This window comes from Cupressus sempervirens, chromosome 8, assembly GCF_028749045.1.
Source record: "Cupressus sempervirens isolate cs-2001-9-10 chromosome 8, ASM2874904v1, whole genome shotgun sequence".
NCBI lineage: Eukaryota > Viridiplantae > Streptophyta > Pinopsida > Cupressales > Cupressaceae > Cupressus > Cupressus sempervirens.
In genome coordinates this window covers 439029278-439047956 of record NC_143125.1, presented here as the reverse complement: position 1 = coordinate 439047956, position 18679 = coordinate 439029278, and the positions used below count along the sequence as shown (strand labels likewise).

Below are 18679 nucleotides of genomic sequence, written 5' to 3'. Positions count from 1 at the left end.
TCCAACTGGAATTGCAAGTCTTCAAACATAGTAAGAAGATATATAATTCAGGTCATGGATTTTCCTTCTAAAGTTTTCTTTAAGTGCATTCATATTTTATAAATTCCTTCTTTCTGAGTGTATGTCCAACTACAGCCGGTTAAATATTTGCTAGGACTGAGAGTAATACAGTGTATGCATTCATGCTCATAAATTTTCCTTTTCTAAATGGAAAGTCCGACTGTAGTCGATTATGAGAAATAAGACAAATGTGTTGTGATTCCTAGTTCTTCTTTATTTGATTACTATCAAGTACATATTGATAAAGCTGAAAATGATGTAAAGGGTTTTCATATTCATAACCTTTTCTTTCCTGGTTTGAATGTTAAAACCATAGCCTACTATACATTAATAGATTGAGAATAGATTATATCACCTTGCTGATGGTTTTCGGCTTAATATAGAATTCATTGAAGATCTTCATTAAATAACCTCAAGATAACTGTAAAACTTGAATGTATGAATGAACCAATATCAATGATCATGTTTTTATAATCAGAATACTTATTTAATCCATTAACACCGAGGAATGCACCGGCAAGAGACCATGGAAAGGTGAAGAGGTATAAATGATAACAAAACAATCAAAATCTTCAAGCACCTAGGATTCACTGGCAAGAAGCCATGGAGGGTGAAGAGGTGGAGTTAAATCGCAAGAATCGAGTATGAGATCAGATATGAATAACTATGTAATGAAAAACCTTAATAGCTCATGCATAATCCTATTATTGTAATCTCCTGCTATCAAGTTGCATGGTGTGTTAAATACCAGGATGTCCAGTGGATGGCAAGATGACCCCTGTCTATTCCAGGTAGGGAGGGCCTTTCTCGTTAGAGATCGTGTGGAGATAAGATTTGATCCGAGGTTGGGTGGTTAAGCCCTTGACAATGTTTCACCTCTCCATATGTTGTCAAACATGCGTCGAGCAAAGATAAGCTATGCATCCAATTTTTTTGATCGGAACAAGTATCTTTACTTTTATGATTAATATGCAAGAAGGCAATATTAACTGAGTTATTTCATCATTACACTTAGATGCAAGAGATAGATTTATGGATTGTTTTTCATTTATATGAATATCGAATATAAGTATATTTTCTAATCTTGAGTTACTGTCACTGTTAAGTAATCGGAAGGAAAGGAATCTAAAGCCCTAATTGATTGAGTGATGACTGGAACCCTAAATGATACATTGGTATCGGGAGCCCTCATTGAATCCATGGTATCAAAAGCCCTATTTGAATCCGTGGTATTAGAAGACCTATTGAAATTAGTGGTATCGAAAACCCTATTTGAATCCGTGGTATCAAAAGCCCTATTGAATTGGTGGAATCGGAAGCCCTAATTAAATCCATAGTATTGGAAGCCCTATTTAAATCAATGGTATCAAAAGCCCTAAAAGATTCCAATGGTAAACGATGCCCTAATGATTACAGTGGTAAGTGATGCCCTAATTTTATATAGTGGTATTTAATGATAATCGTCATTTGATTTTGATTTAACGATATTGGATAGAAGTCATTCCGTGATATTGTTATAGAGGTATTTGTGGACTAATCTGGGTGATTGCAAAAGCATCCCTAGTGTTGATTTCGACCTCAATTTCCATGGTATGTGGATTTCAATTTCTGTAGTAATTTCATTTGATGGTGTTTCAAGTTTTTAGTTAAGAAATTTTGTTTAACTGAATTTAACTGTCAATCCCTTTCATATGAACGAAACTGATTTAACCATCTTCCTATGAAAATGAAATTAAAATTGTATTTCTTGAGTATGTTAATTGTTAATTAAGTCAGAAACATTAGTCTTGTACTTTTCTATTTTAAGAAGACTTCATCTACATTGTAATGTCCCCTTTTTGAAACATTAGGAAATTTAACATACTCATATAATATTAAAATTGGCTATATCAGAGCGTGAATTAAAACTATATATGGTCAATTTAATATTATAGAATGGGTCAAAGGTGACAAAGGAGAGATGAGACGAAAGGACAGGGAGTCGAAGAGTCACAACTTTGAGGATTAAAAGGAGAGAGACACATTAATTCAAATTATGCTTGGTTTCTAATTCAGACTTCAGTTTCTCTCTTGCGAGAGTTATTTAGAAAGCTTCAGCTTTCATCCAGTGTAAGGACGTAAACCTAAACCCTCGTGCCGGTAGACAGTGGACGCAAACCCATTGTCCGAGGAGACATCACATCAGGTGTCTCGCATGTGCTTACAAGTTCTTTCCTGTTACTCCAATCTTACTGTAAAACTGTGTTTAAGATTGGACCTTTGAACGTAAGTTATTGTATTGCTTTTGTATAATGCAATAACATATTTTAAGGTATTTTATGAGGATCTACTAGTTTGTATTGTTGGTTTTATAATGCACCGTCTTATGTTTATGTTCTGAGAATTATCTTGAGGTAAAAATCAGGTAAATATCTACTGGGGATATTTCAATGGTATCAGAGTCGTTTATCTTGTCAGCCTATGAAGTCAAAAAATTGAAGTGTTTACAATACTGAAATATTTTCTCTGGTCTGATAGGATATTAATTTTCTGGACATCTAGACCTGGGAAGGCAAATCTGTATTTTGTTCAAGATTGGTTGGGAATGACAAAACTTTCATAGTTCGGCTTTTTATTTTAGAGTTGGGGAGAAAATTTTCAAGCACTCAATAAAATTTGAAAACTTTATTGGGTAAAAGTAACACTGCAAACCATTGTATTGAAAGAGGAATTTTGATGTCCTTTGTACAGTCTGTGAAGCTTCTCATCTGCCCAATTGAAGGAATTTGTTTGTGCGTTAGCAAAGAAAATATCGATGGTATGGTGTTCTTAAAAGGTGCAATTACGGGGAATTACATATGCCTATTTGCATTGTCACAGTTGGAAACTACAACCAAGAAAATTCAAAAAAGTTAACAATAAATAATTGGGAATATTTCACAAGATTATTATCAGGATTTGTTTTACAAGAAAACATTTAATGTGGTTCCCGATTATCCAAAAGCTTATAATTACTTACCAGCTGCAAATATAGTATTTGGCAACAACGATTTATGATATGTATTTGTAAAGAAATATTTGGTGGACAACATGCATTTAACCGAGGAAATATTTCCCATACACTCCAAGTTTCGACTACATTTGAGGAAGTAGACTGTTGAGGCTACAGTGAATAGTGGTGACTTGAATTGGAGGGGTGCAACTGTAATGGAAGATCGTGGGAGTAGTGGATTACGAGGTATTTATTGCAGTTTTATGCGAAGTTTTCTAAGCAATAATGTTTTTTTGCCACCCCTCTGAATTGGCAGAATTCTTAAAACCATCAATAATACACAGGAAGAGATAAGTTTGAGTCGAGAAGGATAAATAACTACTTAACACCATCGTCGAATTGGTCCTTGGCAACAACGAAAACAGTGGTGTTGGTCATGAGTAGTTATAGGTGACGAATTTTAATAATCGAGCTTGTGCAAGATGAGATTCTAAGAAGTTGGAACTAATGCATGTCTAAACTGTAGACGAGTGATTCTAGAAACAAATAATTATCGAGAATTTAGAGCTCTTTATCAACAAGATTAAGGAAGCGGCAAGGCTAGGAAAGCATTTGTATGAATTGCTAAATTTTGGAGTAACAGTAGCTAAGGAAGTTTTGTCGATCAAGGTATAACAGAGGACGAATTTTAGTTGCCCAAGCGGAAATAGAAGGAATACTTGTGATTACCACAATCAGAGTCACAAGTCGAGAAGCACACCAGTTGTAACATCAAAGTCGAATAGAGAAACCGTTACTATGGGTGTTGTGAAAAGAATACTACCATTCTATTCGTAATGACATGTTGCAATCCATGCGAATTGAGAACTGACATGAATAAAAGGAAACGTAACAGCTCTAACAATAGGAATATTTAGTAACGGGATGTTTGGTAACCATTATTGTATGCAGAAGAAACATCGCTAGAAGAATATGCTTTGTCGTTACAAATTTGTAGAAGGCAAATATTTGGTGTGTATACATTGCATCGGGTTCTCATATTGCGAGAAGCGCAAATAATGGATAAAGATGTGTTCGGGAAATCACTACTTTTACTGTAGTATTAAAATGTTGTCGTATTAAACCAGACCCGACTATAGTCTTGGAATATTTTGGCAAAGGGAGAAGAATAAAATAGAGCGCTATGTATATTGTCCTAAGTCAGAACCAACACTTCAGAAATTATAAAGTCTGGGTTGAATAACACTCAAAGACACTATTTCCAGTTGTTATTTCCTTGGTTAAAGAATCCGTTTAATTGGGAAAAGGCAGATATAACACCTACAGTTAGAAAATTACATCATGTTAATAAAATTTAAAAAAAAATTGGGGGGGGGCGCGGACATTATTAATGGATGATTTTAAATTGCCCGTGGCGACTTTGTCATACTCTTCATCATGAGAACTTGTGAATGGTGGAGTTCTCTCCCATTCTACCCAGATCATATTGGAGGACATCCTCAGCACTGAGCACATATTCAAACAATTTATTTGCTATTGAGGAAAGAGATTGCAGTGACTCCTGAGTTGATTAGCAACACTTGGCATCAGTTTGGAAAACCACTGACTGTTGTTGGGGATGAATATGGAAAAGAGTTATTGAGTACGAAGAAATATCTCTAAAGTTGATTCCAGATTGCACCAGTCTGATATTATTCATTCAAATCAATAATCATATCTCTTTGGGAACAAACGAACAGTTGTGAGTGCAAGGAGAAACCTTGCAGGTGTGCATTTTAGTCGAGAAGATTTCCTTGATGAGTATCTTTCAAGCATCACAAAGGACACATGCAGTAATTTGTATAGAGAAATATAGGCAGCAGATCTTTCAAAATCTTCAGCTTCCATTTGGGTAGTAATGAGGATCATCTCCTATGCCAAATCTGAACTCTTCAAACTTAAGATTATCTTTACCAGGAATGGCTAGCAAGCTATTCACGGCGGGAGATGATTGGAGTATCCAATTATTTTAACTCGGAGAAACTTCTATTGCAGAATTTGTGGTATTTATTGAAGACTATGACAATCTTTCAATTCATGGTGTTAACATTTCCTAAATTGTTGCAAAGTAAAGTCAAGACTATGTCAGTAGATAAACATTCACAACCTTAGAGGTAAGGAAAACTGTTTGATTTTCTTCACAGGGAAGGAAATCTTAGAGGCAAACAGGGCAGTACCTTTAGTGATCAATCTCAGAAGTCAACAAAATATCAGCCTTACATAGCTACTCCCAACAAATCTTCTTGAAAATGGAAAATATGAAAAATAGGGTTTTCTCAAAAGAATTCAATGACACATTTAATGGTGAACAACTGAGAAACTTGCGGAAAGAAAAACAACTAGGGTTGCAATTAGAACAAATGGAATCTTCAAATAATGTTCTCTCCAAATTGGAAGAGATAGAAACTTATTTGACCAATGTAAAGCAGGCAGATTGTAAACTCTTAAATTGGGCATTGCAACCTTCAATGGTGACTTTGGTCCAGCCCAGGTGTATGGAGCATCTAGATAAACGGGTCAACCTTGTGATTGCTTCTTCTCTCAATGAGATTATATGAATATCATCTCCTACAATAGCTGACAATGATGTGGTCTTGAAGAAAGTTTTGCAGCTGATAGTGAAGAACTTGAAGGATTTACAAGTTAAAGAAATCCCTATGAGGCAAGAACAGATTTGCTCACATGTTAGGACACTAGTACACCCAATCCTATTTGTGGGAATCATAATAACGAAGAGGAGGCAAAGAAAATTCAGACCGGCACAGGGAAAAATGTAGATAAGATGATTTCAGCTGTGGATAAGGAACATACAAGTTTCTACACTGGTGATTTGGAGGTTAGCCTTGACAAACATGTTGATGAGGCCGGTTGTACTCGAAGTAATAGCATGTTGGAGTCTTTGTGTGATGAACCATATGTTTCTTATACACATGATATAAATTTAGAGGAACAATCCAAGATGACATTGCAAGACGATGAGCTGCTTCAACATGACAATAATGAGATGCAGGCCTTAGAGAACCAACTGAAGGTTAGTGAAGACATGGTTGTGGCATCTTTGGTACGTTATGACAACACTCACCAGATGGTTGAAGATCTATATAGGAAGGCTCAAAAGGGAGTGAAAGGAGATTGGCTTGTTGATTTGCGGGTAGTCAAAAGAACCCATGAATCTATGAAATCAGATTATTTATGTTTTCTTTCCAACAGGGATTATATTCTTAAGGTTGCTGATATATATGTTGATCAGTTGAATAAAGGAAATCATGAGATTATAGAGCTCAACAGGGAGCTTAAGTATCCTCATAAGGCATTGGATGATACGCAAATTGCTTTTCACAAAGTAGAAGATTAAGTTAGGATCACAAATCATCCTTGAGAGCATGAGAGTGAAGAGAGGTAGGAATTTTTCCAAGAAGTAATTAATAAACTCGATAGCATTCAGAAAACTTATGACTTGGATAGTTGCCCAAAAGACCAAGTACCAAAACTTCAAATCACATTCAGCTTGTAGACAACCCTTTGTTTGAAGTAGATGCTGATTGGATAATGAAGAACCCACTATTCGAGTCTGATGAGGGTACACTCACTGATTTTGGTCAGGAGTTCCGGATTGACAATTGTTGCAACCAAGAGGTTGTTGCCTTGACAGAGGGACATAACGCTGATAACAAATCAGCCTGGGACAAAGATGTGGAGAGCAATATAGCTAGAGTGCAAACAAAAAGAGGGGCAGCGCTGTGGCAGTTGAGCAGCTGGTGTACTCCACCCACTATGGGCGCAAAGCAGCAACATAATACAGATAGTTGGGAAGATGGATAGCCTTTTTGTTTGTGGGATTTGAGAGGAACATTCCCATGGTTCGTAATCTTTCGAGGAGTTGGTTGGTACACAGTTGAGTTCCTAGGATTATTTGACCATAGAAGTGCTTGTGATCTCGATGGGAATAAGATTCTCAGTCGGATTGGGGATCTTCGTGTATATGATGGTAGCACATGTCAGGTTGTTCTGATTGAACATGCACATGGGATGGTTTCGGATCTATGTGTTCACCATATGTATCTATGGCATTTTGAGGATTTTGTTGTAGTTCTAAACAATTTGAGACTATATGCAATGATAATCAGAGTTGTATGGCCTACAGATGCAGCAGTACTTCATAGATTAAGAAGGGATCCAAGGATCTAGTTGATGGAAAGGTTGCATTTTAACACCTTGCTTCACAATGTGGTAGGATTTGTTTTTAGATTGGGCTACAGAGCTACCTACAAATTCATATGGGAACCTGGTACCGATTGCTTGAGGACAAGCAATCTCAAGGATGAAAGATTTGTAATGTCCCCTTTTTGGGACATTAGGAAATTTAAAGACATACTCATATAATATTAAAATTGGCTTTATGAGAGGGTGAATTAAAACTATAAAAATTCAATTTAATATTGTAAAATGGGCTAAAGGTGACAAGGAAGGATAAGACAAAGGGACAGGAAAGGAGTCGAAGAGTCACAGCTTTGAGGATTAAAAGGATAGAGACTAATTCATTTGGATTATGCTTGGTTTCTGATTCAAACTTCAATTTCTCTCTTGCGAGAGTTATTCGGAAAGCTTCAGCCTTCATCCAGTGCAAGGACGTAAACCCTTGTGCCGGTAGACAATGGACACAAACCCATTGTCCGTGGAGACGTCACATCAGGTGTCTCGCGTGTGCTTACAAGTTCTTTCCTAGTATTCCAATCTGACTGCAAAATTGTGTTTAAAATTGGAGCTTTGGATGCAAGGTATTGTATTGCTGTTGTATAATGCTCTAACATATTTTAAAGTATTTTATAAGGATCTATTGGTTTATATTCTTGGTTTTATAATGCATTGTCATATGTTTATGTTCCGAGAATTATCTTAAGGTAAAAATTGGGTAAATATCTATTGGGGATATTTCATGCATTGTTTAATATCGAGTTAACAAATTTTATAATGCAAAAGGATTATTTAGAAGTTTCAAATTTTACCATAATTAAACAATGAAAAAAAATCCCATATGCTAGATTATAGTAAAATAAGCTTAATTATTTTTTGTGCACATGAGGGCATTCTCAAACTAAAAAGTAAGCATCATTTGATATAAGAAGTTAATAGCACAGAACGGACTTCAGCGTGCATTAACATTGAAATTGTCCTAGAATAGCAGAAAAGGATCAGAATCGTTCAGTATCTATATCTGAGAGAGATTATGTAGACTTCTAAAGCCACTTTACAGAAAGAACTCCTTGGACTAACTTGAAAAGAGCACCATTTGATTAAAATTTTAAAAGAGGCTTTGCAAAAGAAGATCAAAACTCCAGATGCAAAACTGACCACTTCTGGGGGTTCCTTGTCCATGAAGGCAATTGTCTTTTTTGTTATTATTTGAAATAGAAAGTGCTTTCTTTTTGCTCAGGTCCGGTTTTTTCTGTACCATATTTTCAAGAACAATCCATCAGCTTATAAAGCAAAGAAAAGATAATAACCAATATAAAAAACACACAAGGAAACAAAAAGATTGCATCACCTTCCATTCAAAGAAAAATTGCAATGCCTCAAAAGACATGTCAGTTTTCGACCATCCATTTCCAGTTTTCACCCATCCGCTTGCTGCAATTTTAAGTTCTTGCAAGAAGGAATAATAAAATTGACCGCTTACCTTTTCCTCAGTTAGTTCTTTAGGTCCATGGAATGAATCTTGAACGGTGAGCTGATCTTGTATATCCCTAGTTTCCTCAAGAGGCAACTTTTCTGGTATGACAGCATTCTTCTTGTTAGGTTTATCTGAACAATGATATTGCACAACATTATTATTTTTTCTGCATGGAAGTAAGACTTCCCTATTAGGATCTTCAAATTTCCCACTATTCTGTTTCTTCAAGGGGCTTGTAAATTCCTTTGATGGCATGCTCTCTTTATCATTTGAAGGTTTCCTGTTGTCTCTAGACCTTGATTTATTTTCCTCGTAAAACTTCTCAGTGTTAATAGAATTGTTCTGTTCTATGTGCTTAATCGGGATTGCACTTTTGACAGAATCACCTTCACTGTTTCCAGATTTCTGTTTAACAGATACTTGCTCAGTAACAGAAAGCACAGATTCATTGTGATCTTTCACTTTCTTCATGCAGTGTCCTTTAGAAGTCATGTTCAATTCTTCAGTTAAAGAGATCTTCTTACTACTGAAATTTCTCTTGTAATCTTTCTGTGGCTCATTATAATATCTGACTTTTCCCTTCCTACATTCTTTGGTATCTATTTCCAACTCCCCAATCTTCCTATCATAATAATTTCTCACTTTTGGGGAGCCCAATGTGTGACCTTCATCAACACATGCAGTATTGGTAGCACTAAGTTGTTTCTCACACATATGGTTGGGGTGGACTTGTTTTCCAGAAGCATATTCCTCATGTATCGATCTGTGTATGCTGGATTCTTTTTCTTTGACACATGGAACCACAGAAGATTTAAAGTCAGCACCATCATTCTTTTTAAAGGAAGCATTAGATGTTCCATTATCAGTGGAAGTATTACCACTGAATGGACCTACAGATCCATGTTCTTTCCCAGCTTGAGTCACCTGCTTTGGTATGTAATGCTCCTTTCTCCCAGAAGAGGGAGCAGATGGAAATGTATCAAGATGGAGCTTGTTCGTTCTTGAGGAAACATTTGTTTCTCCCCGTGCTGCAGCGAACGGTGAAATGGGAGCAGTTTGTTCCAATGGGCTCTTCTTAATGTGTTCTGTGGGCCTACTGCCAGGACAGTTGCTGTAGAATTTCATCTTCTTTGCTTTAGTTGAGCCAGAACTTGAATACTCACCCCTGGAATGCTTTTTCAGAGAATCATTTGATCTTGAAGGTGTAGAATGGAAATGTCCTTGGTCAGCCACAACCCTAACCAATGGTGCCACCCCTGATTCTGGAAAGATCCTATTCAAAGTTAAATCCATGTGCACAAATTTGATTGAGAAATAATAACCATCCCTATCAGAAAATGAAGCAGACAAACATTCAAATAAGTAGTAATACACTTGCCAGTTGCATTGCCATTATGCTTAACTGGAATTTGATCATTGTGATGCCTCCTATGTGCATATTTTCCCGAGCATAGAGGTGAAGATGATCCACCTGAAGTCTGCACGATGGCAATTGCAAGAATAAGCATAAGAAGTAAAACCATGTGACAGCAATTAGAAATCCAAGATATTAATATAATTAAGAAAACAAATATATCAACTAACGGCAATATTAATTGTAAGAAAAAATGGAAGCTCTATTGGAATATAAGTGGAGCAACATATACTGTACTGAGTCCCTAAAAAATTGGAATAAACAATTTATAAAACTGCAAGATTGACTTATTTAGTGTCACTACATGCTAAATTATAACTACAAACTTAAGCTGACTAGAGTCGGTTATCTGGAATTATTTTCAGAAGGTATGTGAAATCATCAATAAAGACAGGCTAAAAAGCATACCATTCGAGGAAATTCAAAAATATAGTTGACCAGCACCGCAAAATTGTCTTTGGTTATCCACTTGTATGCATCATCTGTCCCATATGTCTACAAACCAATGACAAAATCAGGCTTCAACAAATTTTATTTATACAGTGAGGTATCCTGTTCATCACAGAATTAAAAAGAATCATTCGCTCTATCAACTTAATATCCTATTGAAAATCTATGTAGTAGAAATACTAACAGGTGAAGAAATATAGTATACTGCAATCTGAAGTTGCAGGGCAAAAGAAAAATCAATAATTACCAGCAGTTTGAAGTTGCTAAAAAGAGCGTACTGTACAAATCCAACCCACTATGGTGGAAAAATGGAAAAGAAAATCTCCAAACAAATTATATAAGTGTCCAACCCATCTTGCCCTTAAATACCAAATAGAAGTTTTTCACCTTCCAATATGTTAATTATTAAATGCCTGTACCTTCAGAACCTAAAATATATCACAAATTCACAAATACATTTTATATTAAAAATTAAGTAAATACCATTTATGCACATTTGCATATCTGCTTCTACTAAAGAAAAAGAGCTTACAGAGTTGGAATGCAATAATTGAACCTGAATTTTTCTCTCCGGAGAACTAAAAACTTCTTTTTGCCTATTTGGTAAAAAGCAAACATTTCAGCTAGTTTGGCAAAGTTGATTGTTGTGTAGCATTTGTACTATTAACCGTTTCAACCAATATGGCAAGGATAATTGATCCTTGATCAGTTATTTTAGAAAGAGCACAACTCTCCACCGAGCTCCTTTTTTAAAAGAGAGAAACATGAGGATACTTATTATTGCATAATTCCTAATTTTTCATGTGAAAGAAAGCAACTAAAAATAATTGTTAAATGACATTCTTAGCCTTATACTGGCTACATGTAAGAGAAGCAAGAAGATAACAAATAAAAGAATCTCCAAGTTAAAGGACGGTCTCTAAGTTAAGTGAAGGCCTGCACATACATTTTTATAAGAATTTTACTTTTGTGGCAATTGACCCGTGTGATTTTAGTCATCTCAAGATGACAGGGCCTCAATGTAATGAAAATTAATGTGTAGGAAATTGCAGAGAAGAGCAAACACACATAACACAAAATTTACATGGAAAACCCTGGTAAAAATATACCCACAAGCCAATGTCTCAAAACTTCATTTCTCAGGAATTTTCACAGTTACAACAATGCTCAAAATGCATGAACAACAATGACTTCGAGCTGCATAAAACAACCGAGTTACAAAGTCCGTATCTGTTTCAGGGCACCGGTGCATGCAAGGGGGGCCAGGCCCTATAGGCGGGTGGGACTATAGTTCCAAAGACCCCGGCAACGGCATTGTGCATGCAGAGAACCTCTGCATGATTATTAATAATTATATAGCCGAGGGGGCCCCGTAACCTGGGGCGGGCGTTCAGGATGCAGAGTCATAACCTCAGTTATAGAGAGGGGGGGCAGCCCTGCATCTGCATGCACCACCAACTATATTTGATTCGCCAGGGCCTACTATCTATTAAAAAGGGAGGGCGCCCTATAATTTTTAGGTATGGCCTATAATTTTATGGGCAGACCCTATAATTTTCCCCCCTAGCCTAGAATAATCTGTTTGGGGGCCCTAGCCACCTAGCCTAAAATTTGGTGTGCCCTATCCTATTCCCGCTATCATTTTAGGTAGGTAGGTATGGCCTAGCCCCCTATAATTTTATGGGCTATAATTTTAGGTATGGCCTATAATTTTATGGGAGCAGATCCCTATAATTTACAGCCACCTACTAAATTTAGTAAGTATGACTCATACGACTACATGTAATACACGTCGAAATTACTATTTTTGGCAAGTCACCAAAATGACTTACTATTTATAAGTCGACTTATCCAAACTTTCTATTATAGTAAGTCTCAAAAAAAAACATCTGCCTTGCGATGAGTGCCTTAATGGCGTACTACATGAGCACTTGTGATGACTCAACCACAACTAGATGATATGTATGATGACTTCACATTCCAAACTTCTCCCATTTTAAGTCAAATTACAAACTTGTGAAATTCCCCTATCAAGAGACCATTGCCATCACTACTTATTATCAGGTAATCTGCAAACCAAGAGAAGTTCTGCACATAATGAACCTCTCTCTACCTATAGCCTTCATCATAATATCTGCACAGTTAACATTTATGTGACTTTTGGTCAAAGAGATTTGTTCTCCTTCCACCACTTTAGGAACAAAATGATATTGAATATCAATATGCTTTGTTCTAGAATGATAGGTTGAATTACATGCAAAGTTAAAAACACTTTGAATGTCACAATGTAAAACCATTTTGTCTTGTTATACTTGTAATTCACCCAAAAGCCTATAAATCCAGATTGCCTCCTTACCAGATTGTGTTGCTGACATATGCTCAGCTTCTGTTGTTGACAATGCCACTACTGCCTGCAACTTAGAAACCCAACTAACAACACCTCTAGCTAAAGAGAAAACATAACCTATAATAGGCTTTCTCTTATCACTCTCTCCTCCAAAATCTGCATCTACAAACCTATCTACCTGAAGACTACTCCCACTATAACAGATAGTAGCATTTAAAGTGCCTCTTAGATATCTTAGAATCCACTGCACATTTGTCCAATGTTTAATACCAGGATTTGCCATGTATTGACTAACAACTCCCCCTCCTTGCACAATGTCTAATCTAGCACATACATGGCAAACATAAGACTTCCGACTATTGTATGGTACATGAGACATCTTTGTCTTCTTGCTTCCGTGCTAGGGCATAGTTCTGAAGATAGCTTAATGTGAAAAAGAAATGGAGTACTAACTGGTTGTGCATTTTGCATGTTGAAGGGTTGCAGAACCTTTTCCATGTAAGCTTTTTGTGACAACCTTAATTTCCTATTATTTCTGTCTCTATGTATCCTCATTCCAAGAATTTGTTTTGCGCTTCCTAAGTCCTTCATGTCAAACTCCCTAGCAAGTAAAGTTTTTTTTTAAAATGCTTCTGTCCATGTTGGGACCTGCAAACAATGTATCGTCTACATACCAAAGTAAAATGACAAAATTGTCATCATCATACTTTTAAAAATAGGCACAATGATCAGCCTCGCATCAACTAAACCCTATACTTGTCCTAAGGGAATGAAACCGCTTGTACAAACATCTTGGCACATGTTTTAAACCATACAACAATTTTTTCAATCTGCAAACAAGACTCTCCTTGCCTTTTTCCTTAAATCCTTCTGGTTGTTGCATATAAATCTCCTCAGAGAGATCACCATGAGGAAGGTTTTTTTAACATCTAATTGTTCTAATTCCAAATCCAATCTACCAACAAGAGCTAAAACAACTCTGATAGAACTCAAACATATAACTGGCGAAAAAACTTCATCAAAATCTATACTAGATTTTTGAGCAAACATTTCATCACAATCTATACCAGATTTCTGCGCAAACATTTCATCAAATCTATACCAGATTTCTGAGTAAACCCCTTGGCCAGCAAGGGATATTTGCATCTATCTAAATTATCATTTAAATTCCTTTTTAGGTCTAAGATTCACTTGTTCCCAATAGCTTTTCTCTTGTAGGTAATGAGACAAGCTGCCAAGTCCAATTTTTACAAAGAGAATCCATCTCCTCTTCCATAACAACTCTCCATTTGTTTGCACATCCTGATTCACAAGCCTCCTAATATGAATTAGGTTCAGCAACATGAGTTAGTAATTCATAAGCAAAATCACAAGAAGAAGAGTAACTTTCAGGTGCTTCAGATGCTCTCTTGGATCTTCTTACAATGAGTGATACTTCACACTGGCTCTTCTGATTGTTGTTCAACTGGATGATCTTGTTCTAATTGTTCTCCATCTAGAATATTTGGATCAACAATATGTTTTTCCATCTCTGCTGAACTAACTTGAGCACCCTGTTTTTTTGTTTCCTCCTTTTGGTGCCTTCTCATTAAAGAACACATCTCGGCTAACAATAATCTTGTGGTCAGCAGTATCCCACAACCTGTACCCCTTTGTACCTTCTATAACCAAAAACAATACACTTTGTGGACTTCTTGTCCAACTAATTTCTACTCCGTTTAGGAATATGTGCATAAGCATCAAAACTAAAAATACGAAGAACTAAGTAGTTAACTAGCTTACATTTCCATATTTCTTTAGGAATTTTATTTGTAAGAGCAATAGTGGGAGATCTATTGATCAAGAAACAAGTCATGTTAAAAGCTTCACTCCAAGGTTTCTGCTCCAAACAAGCAGCGCTTAGCATATATCTGGCTCGCTCCGTGATTGTAACATTCATGCATTCATCAACACCATTTTGGTGTAGTGTCCTAGCAAACGTCGATTGTCATGCAATTCCATGTTCATTAAACTTGGTTAAATTCTGCTGAACAAAACTCACCTCCATTGTATGTTGTTAAACATTTAATTGTCTTACATTTTTTATTCTCTACCAGAGCCCTAAACCTCTTAAAACAAGCTAACACTTAAGCTTTTTTCTTAAGAAGATATATCCACACCTTACAAGGATAGTCATCTATAAATGAAACAAAATATAATAAACCTACAATAGATGTTTCAGGAGATTTTCTAGTATCTAAAAGAATTAAATCTAAAACATTTTTGCTTTTGGTAGTACTTCTAGAAAAACTTAGTTTATTTTGCTTTCCAAACAAGCAGTGTTCATAAAAACTCAAATCTTTGAATTTAGCATCTAGAAGAAGATTTCTATCTAACAATGCCTTGAGACCTCATTCACTCATGTGGCCTAGTCTTTGCTGTCAAGTTGTTAATGAGTCCATCTCTGCATTAGTTACTAATGCAGCCTTTCCATTGTCAGTTTCACCAACCAACCTATACAGATTGCCTACTTTTCCTCCCTTAAGTACAACCAAGACTTTTTTTGTTAATTTTAGACCTATTTTTACCACTAAACAAAAAACCTTGTTCATCAAATACTCTAGTGATAGAAGATTTTTCTTTAAAGCAAGTGCATGCTTAACATGCAGACTAGTTCTAACCACTCCAAACATCTTAATTCTTACCTTTTCTTCACTAATTGCTTCACATGGGTTGTGATTTCCCATATAAAGCATACCTCTTTCACAAGCTCAGTAAGAAAAAAACCAATCTCTATCCCATATAAGCCTGTTCGGTTATGCTTCTAGCAATACCTCTTATTCAGACATTTGACATTTCAACAAACACTTGGCAGACAACCCAATTATCACTGAATATATGGTATTTAAAATTCCAAAACATGATATCGGAAAATGCAACAATTGTTCACAAATTCAGTTAACCTTAGCCTTATACATTGGTCAAATAAATATCAATCACTGGTACATAAATCTACCATGTGAATTTGCACATTTAAATCTGAAACAACAAATGGCTCATAACAAATTCTGAATTTATTCATTAACTTAGTATGCTTCAGACAATTCTTGCTTGCAACCACATAACAATTTTAACACCAGCAAAACTACAAATGTCCAGCCTTGAGAAATCCAAATCAGAAATTACAAGAAATCAAAGATATAAATTACCAAACTCTACAAGATAGAATTTCCCTCTCAGCCACAGTCAATACAGTAAGAGAAGACACTGAATCAATCGCTCCTCAGCCACAAAGAATACAGTAGAGAAGATTCAACCAATATCCCAAAATATAATTAAATGACTATACTTCATCAGTGATTCAAAACAATTCTCAAAAACTAATTCACAATACCTCAGCTGTGAATTAAAAACCACTTCTCAGCATCAAAACCCTTATACCTCAGCAAGGGCATTAGAATTCAGAACCTCAGAAAAAGCCACAAAGGCAACAAAAGAAAATAAATATCCAAGAGTACTTTTCTCAACAAATGGGTTTGTATTTATAACCTCTAAATGCCCTTTTTGTTGCCAAAATGTTACTTCACACAAGAAGCTTCACCACACAACATTAATTAGAAGCGTCCATTAGATTCTTTCACTTGACTTGGCTTAACTAATTAATAAATGGCTCTTTCCAATGATATCTCAACCTTCAACTTAAGTGTAATTATAAAGTTAAATAATAACTTTATAATAAGCCATTTAATAAATTAATAATAATTTGGCCACTAAAAATATAATAACTCCCAAAATACTCATTATTTAAATATGTCGTTTGAAATAGGAGTTATACCTATTATTTCTCCATGTGTCCAAATGCACTTTCCAAAAGTAGAAAGGGTCCGTCTCAATCAACACCCAACTTACCACAAATAGTAAGTACACCAAACTAAGCCCAAACGAAATCCAATCTGAGTCAAACAAAGACCAACCTGTAGCTTACTGAATTGTGGAGAAGATAAGACCTTCCTAAGCCAAGCCACTTCCTCAGAAGACCCTCTATCGACAATAATTAGCCTACAAGGGTCACAATAATAGGCTAATCCCTGAAACTTTGATGCTGGCAAAAAATGGGGACATTACAGAACCAGCAACAAACTTTGCAACCACGATTAGAGCAGGTGACTGCCTCCGAGGAACAATAGGCCAGAAAAAAATATCTGCAACGACCCTCTAAAGAGTCAACGAACCCCTGAAGCCGATGGAGAAACCAAATCAAATCAAAAATAGTTCCCAACCTAAAAAGGTGAACACCAACCTCAGCCAAAACAATACTATGGGGTGTAAACTATGAGCAGATTTCTCCTCTACAACATTGAACAAAACTGAAACTCTAACAGATAACTAGATTGTAGCTCTAGTAGGATTATCCATTATATTCCAATCTGATGTGTTGATATTTGCAGGTTTTGATGAAACTCTCAAGAGTTGGGCAATTCAAGAATAGAGGTAGTTCAACAATTCAAAATTGTTCTTAAAACTTCCCAATCAGCAAGTTATCACATTGAACTTGAACCTCGAACCACACAATTCAAGGTTCAAAGTTCAAAGTGCTGCTGTAGATTCAGATTCGAAGTTGCAAACAGTCCAATGGTTTAATACTCATGGCTCAGCTAGCTCAAATATTTACCATTCACAATCATCATGGTTCAAAAGTTCAAATTTGCAGGTTGGCATATGTTGAACTTGAACCCTCATACTTCGGTTTGAAGTTCAAGGTTCATTGTACGTGGAAGCATAAAGCCAAAGTGATCAATGAAATGGAGTTGATAGTGAAAGAGTATTTTTGGAAAAAATCGCAGCATTGAACTTGAACCTCGAACTACAAAGTTCAAAGCTCAAGGTTCAAACTAACAGTCAGGTTCAATATGACAGTCAAATCTGCAAACATATTTGCCAATCCAAAAATGCATCCAAAAAAAGGTTTTTGGAAATTTGAATCTGAGCATAACCCACCAAATATTTTGGCTTCAAATACCCCCAATTTAATTTCATGACCATATGAGCTCATACAATATATTACTTTAACATTTTCCCGGTGCAGCAATACAATATATTACTTTAATATTTTCCCGGTGCAGCAATACAATTGACATGGTCAGTTTACAAAGGAAGTACCATGAATTGGTGAGCTGTTTAAAAAAGGTTAAAAACTGTAATAACTCCGGAATAAGCATATATATTTAATTTCCTAAATAAATGAGGAACAATATTTCTTTTATTCCTAAGTAGATAATACAGAATATATTATTATAATATAATTATTTAATTATAATATAATAAAAGCTTACAACAAATAAATATCAATAAGATATAACATATTATATGTTATTATTATATTATAATATGTTTATGACTTTTCTATCCTTTTAAATATAATTGAATAGAGTCTTACTACACCAAACTAATAATAATCTAAGAACTTATCATATACTCCAAATGACACATCCATTCACATTTAAGAGGTATAAAGGCAAAGGAGGATGATGGGTTTGTTTCTTTGGAGGAGGACATCGGAATAGATGGAGAAAATAAGTTGACGGAGGAACACAACCCCTATCCAAGTATTGCGGGAAAACAATAAGACAATTCCAAGGCAAAACGATATAACTAAGGAATATACGGGGAAACAAGACACAAAGACTGTACAACCAGGCATTCATAGGTAAAGGCTAGAACGAATAGCAAAGGCAGATGTTTCACCTT

General features: G+C 35.7%; 1 protein-coding gene across 1 annotated transcript in view; it reads right to left on the bottom strand.

Annotated features, from left to right (window-relative positions):
- The window catches only part of LOC149543102 (uncharacterized), a 195210-nt gene that overhangs the window by 148363 nt on the left and 28168 nt on the right, over positions 1 to 18679 (bottom strand). Inside the window, exons 2-5 of the mRNA XM_089798010.1 lie at positions 10564 to 10650; positions 10120 to 10219; positions 8616 to 10003; positions 8423 to 8516 (exon numbers count right to left, since the gene is read on the bottom strand). Coding sequence (XP_089654136.1) covers positions 8423 to 8516; positions 8616 to 10003; positions 10120 to 10219; positions 10564 to 10650 — 1669 coding nt within the window. The remainder of the gene's footprint in view (positions 1 to 8422; positions 8517 to 8615; positions 10004 to 10119; positions 10220 to 10563; positions 10651 to 18679) is intronic.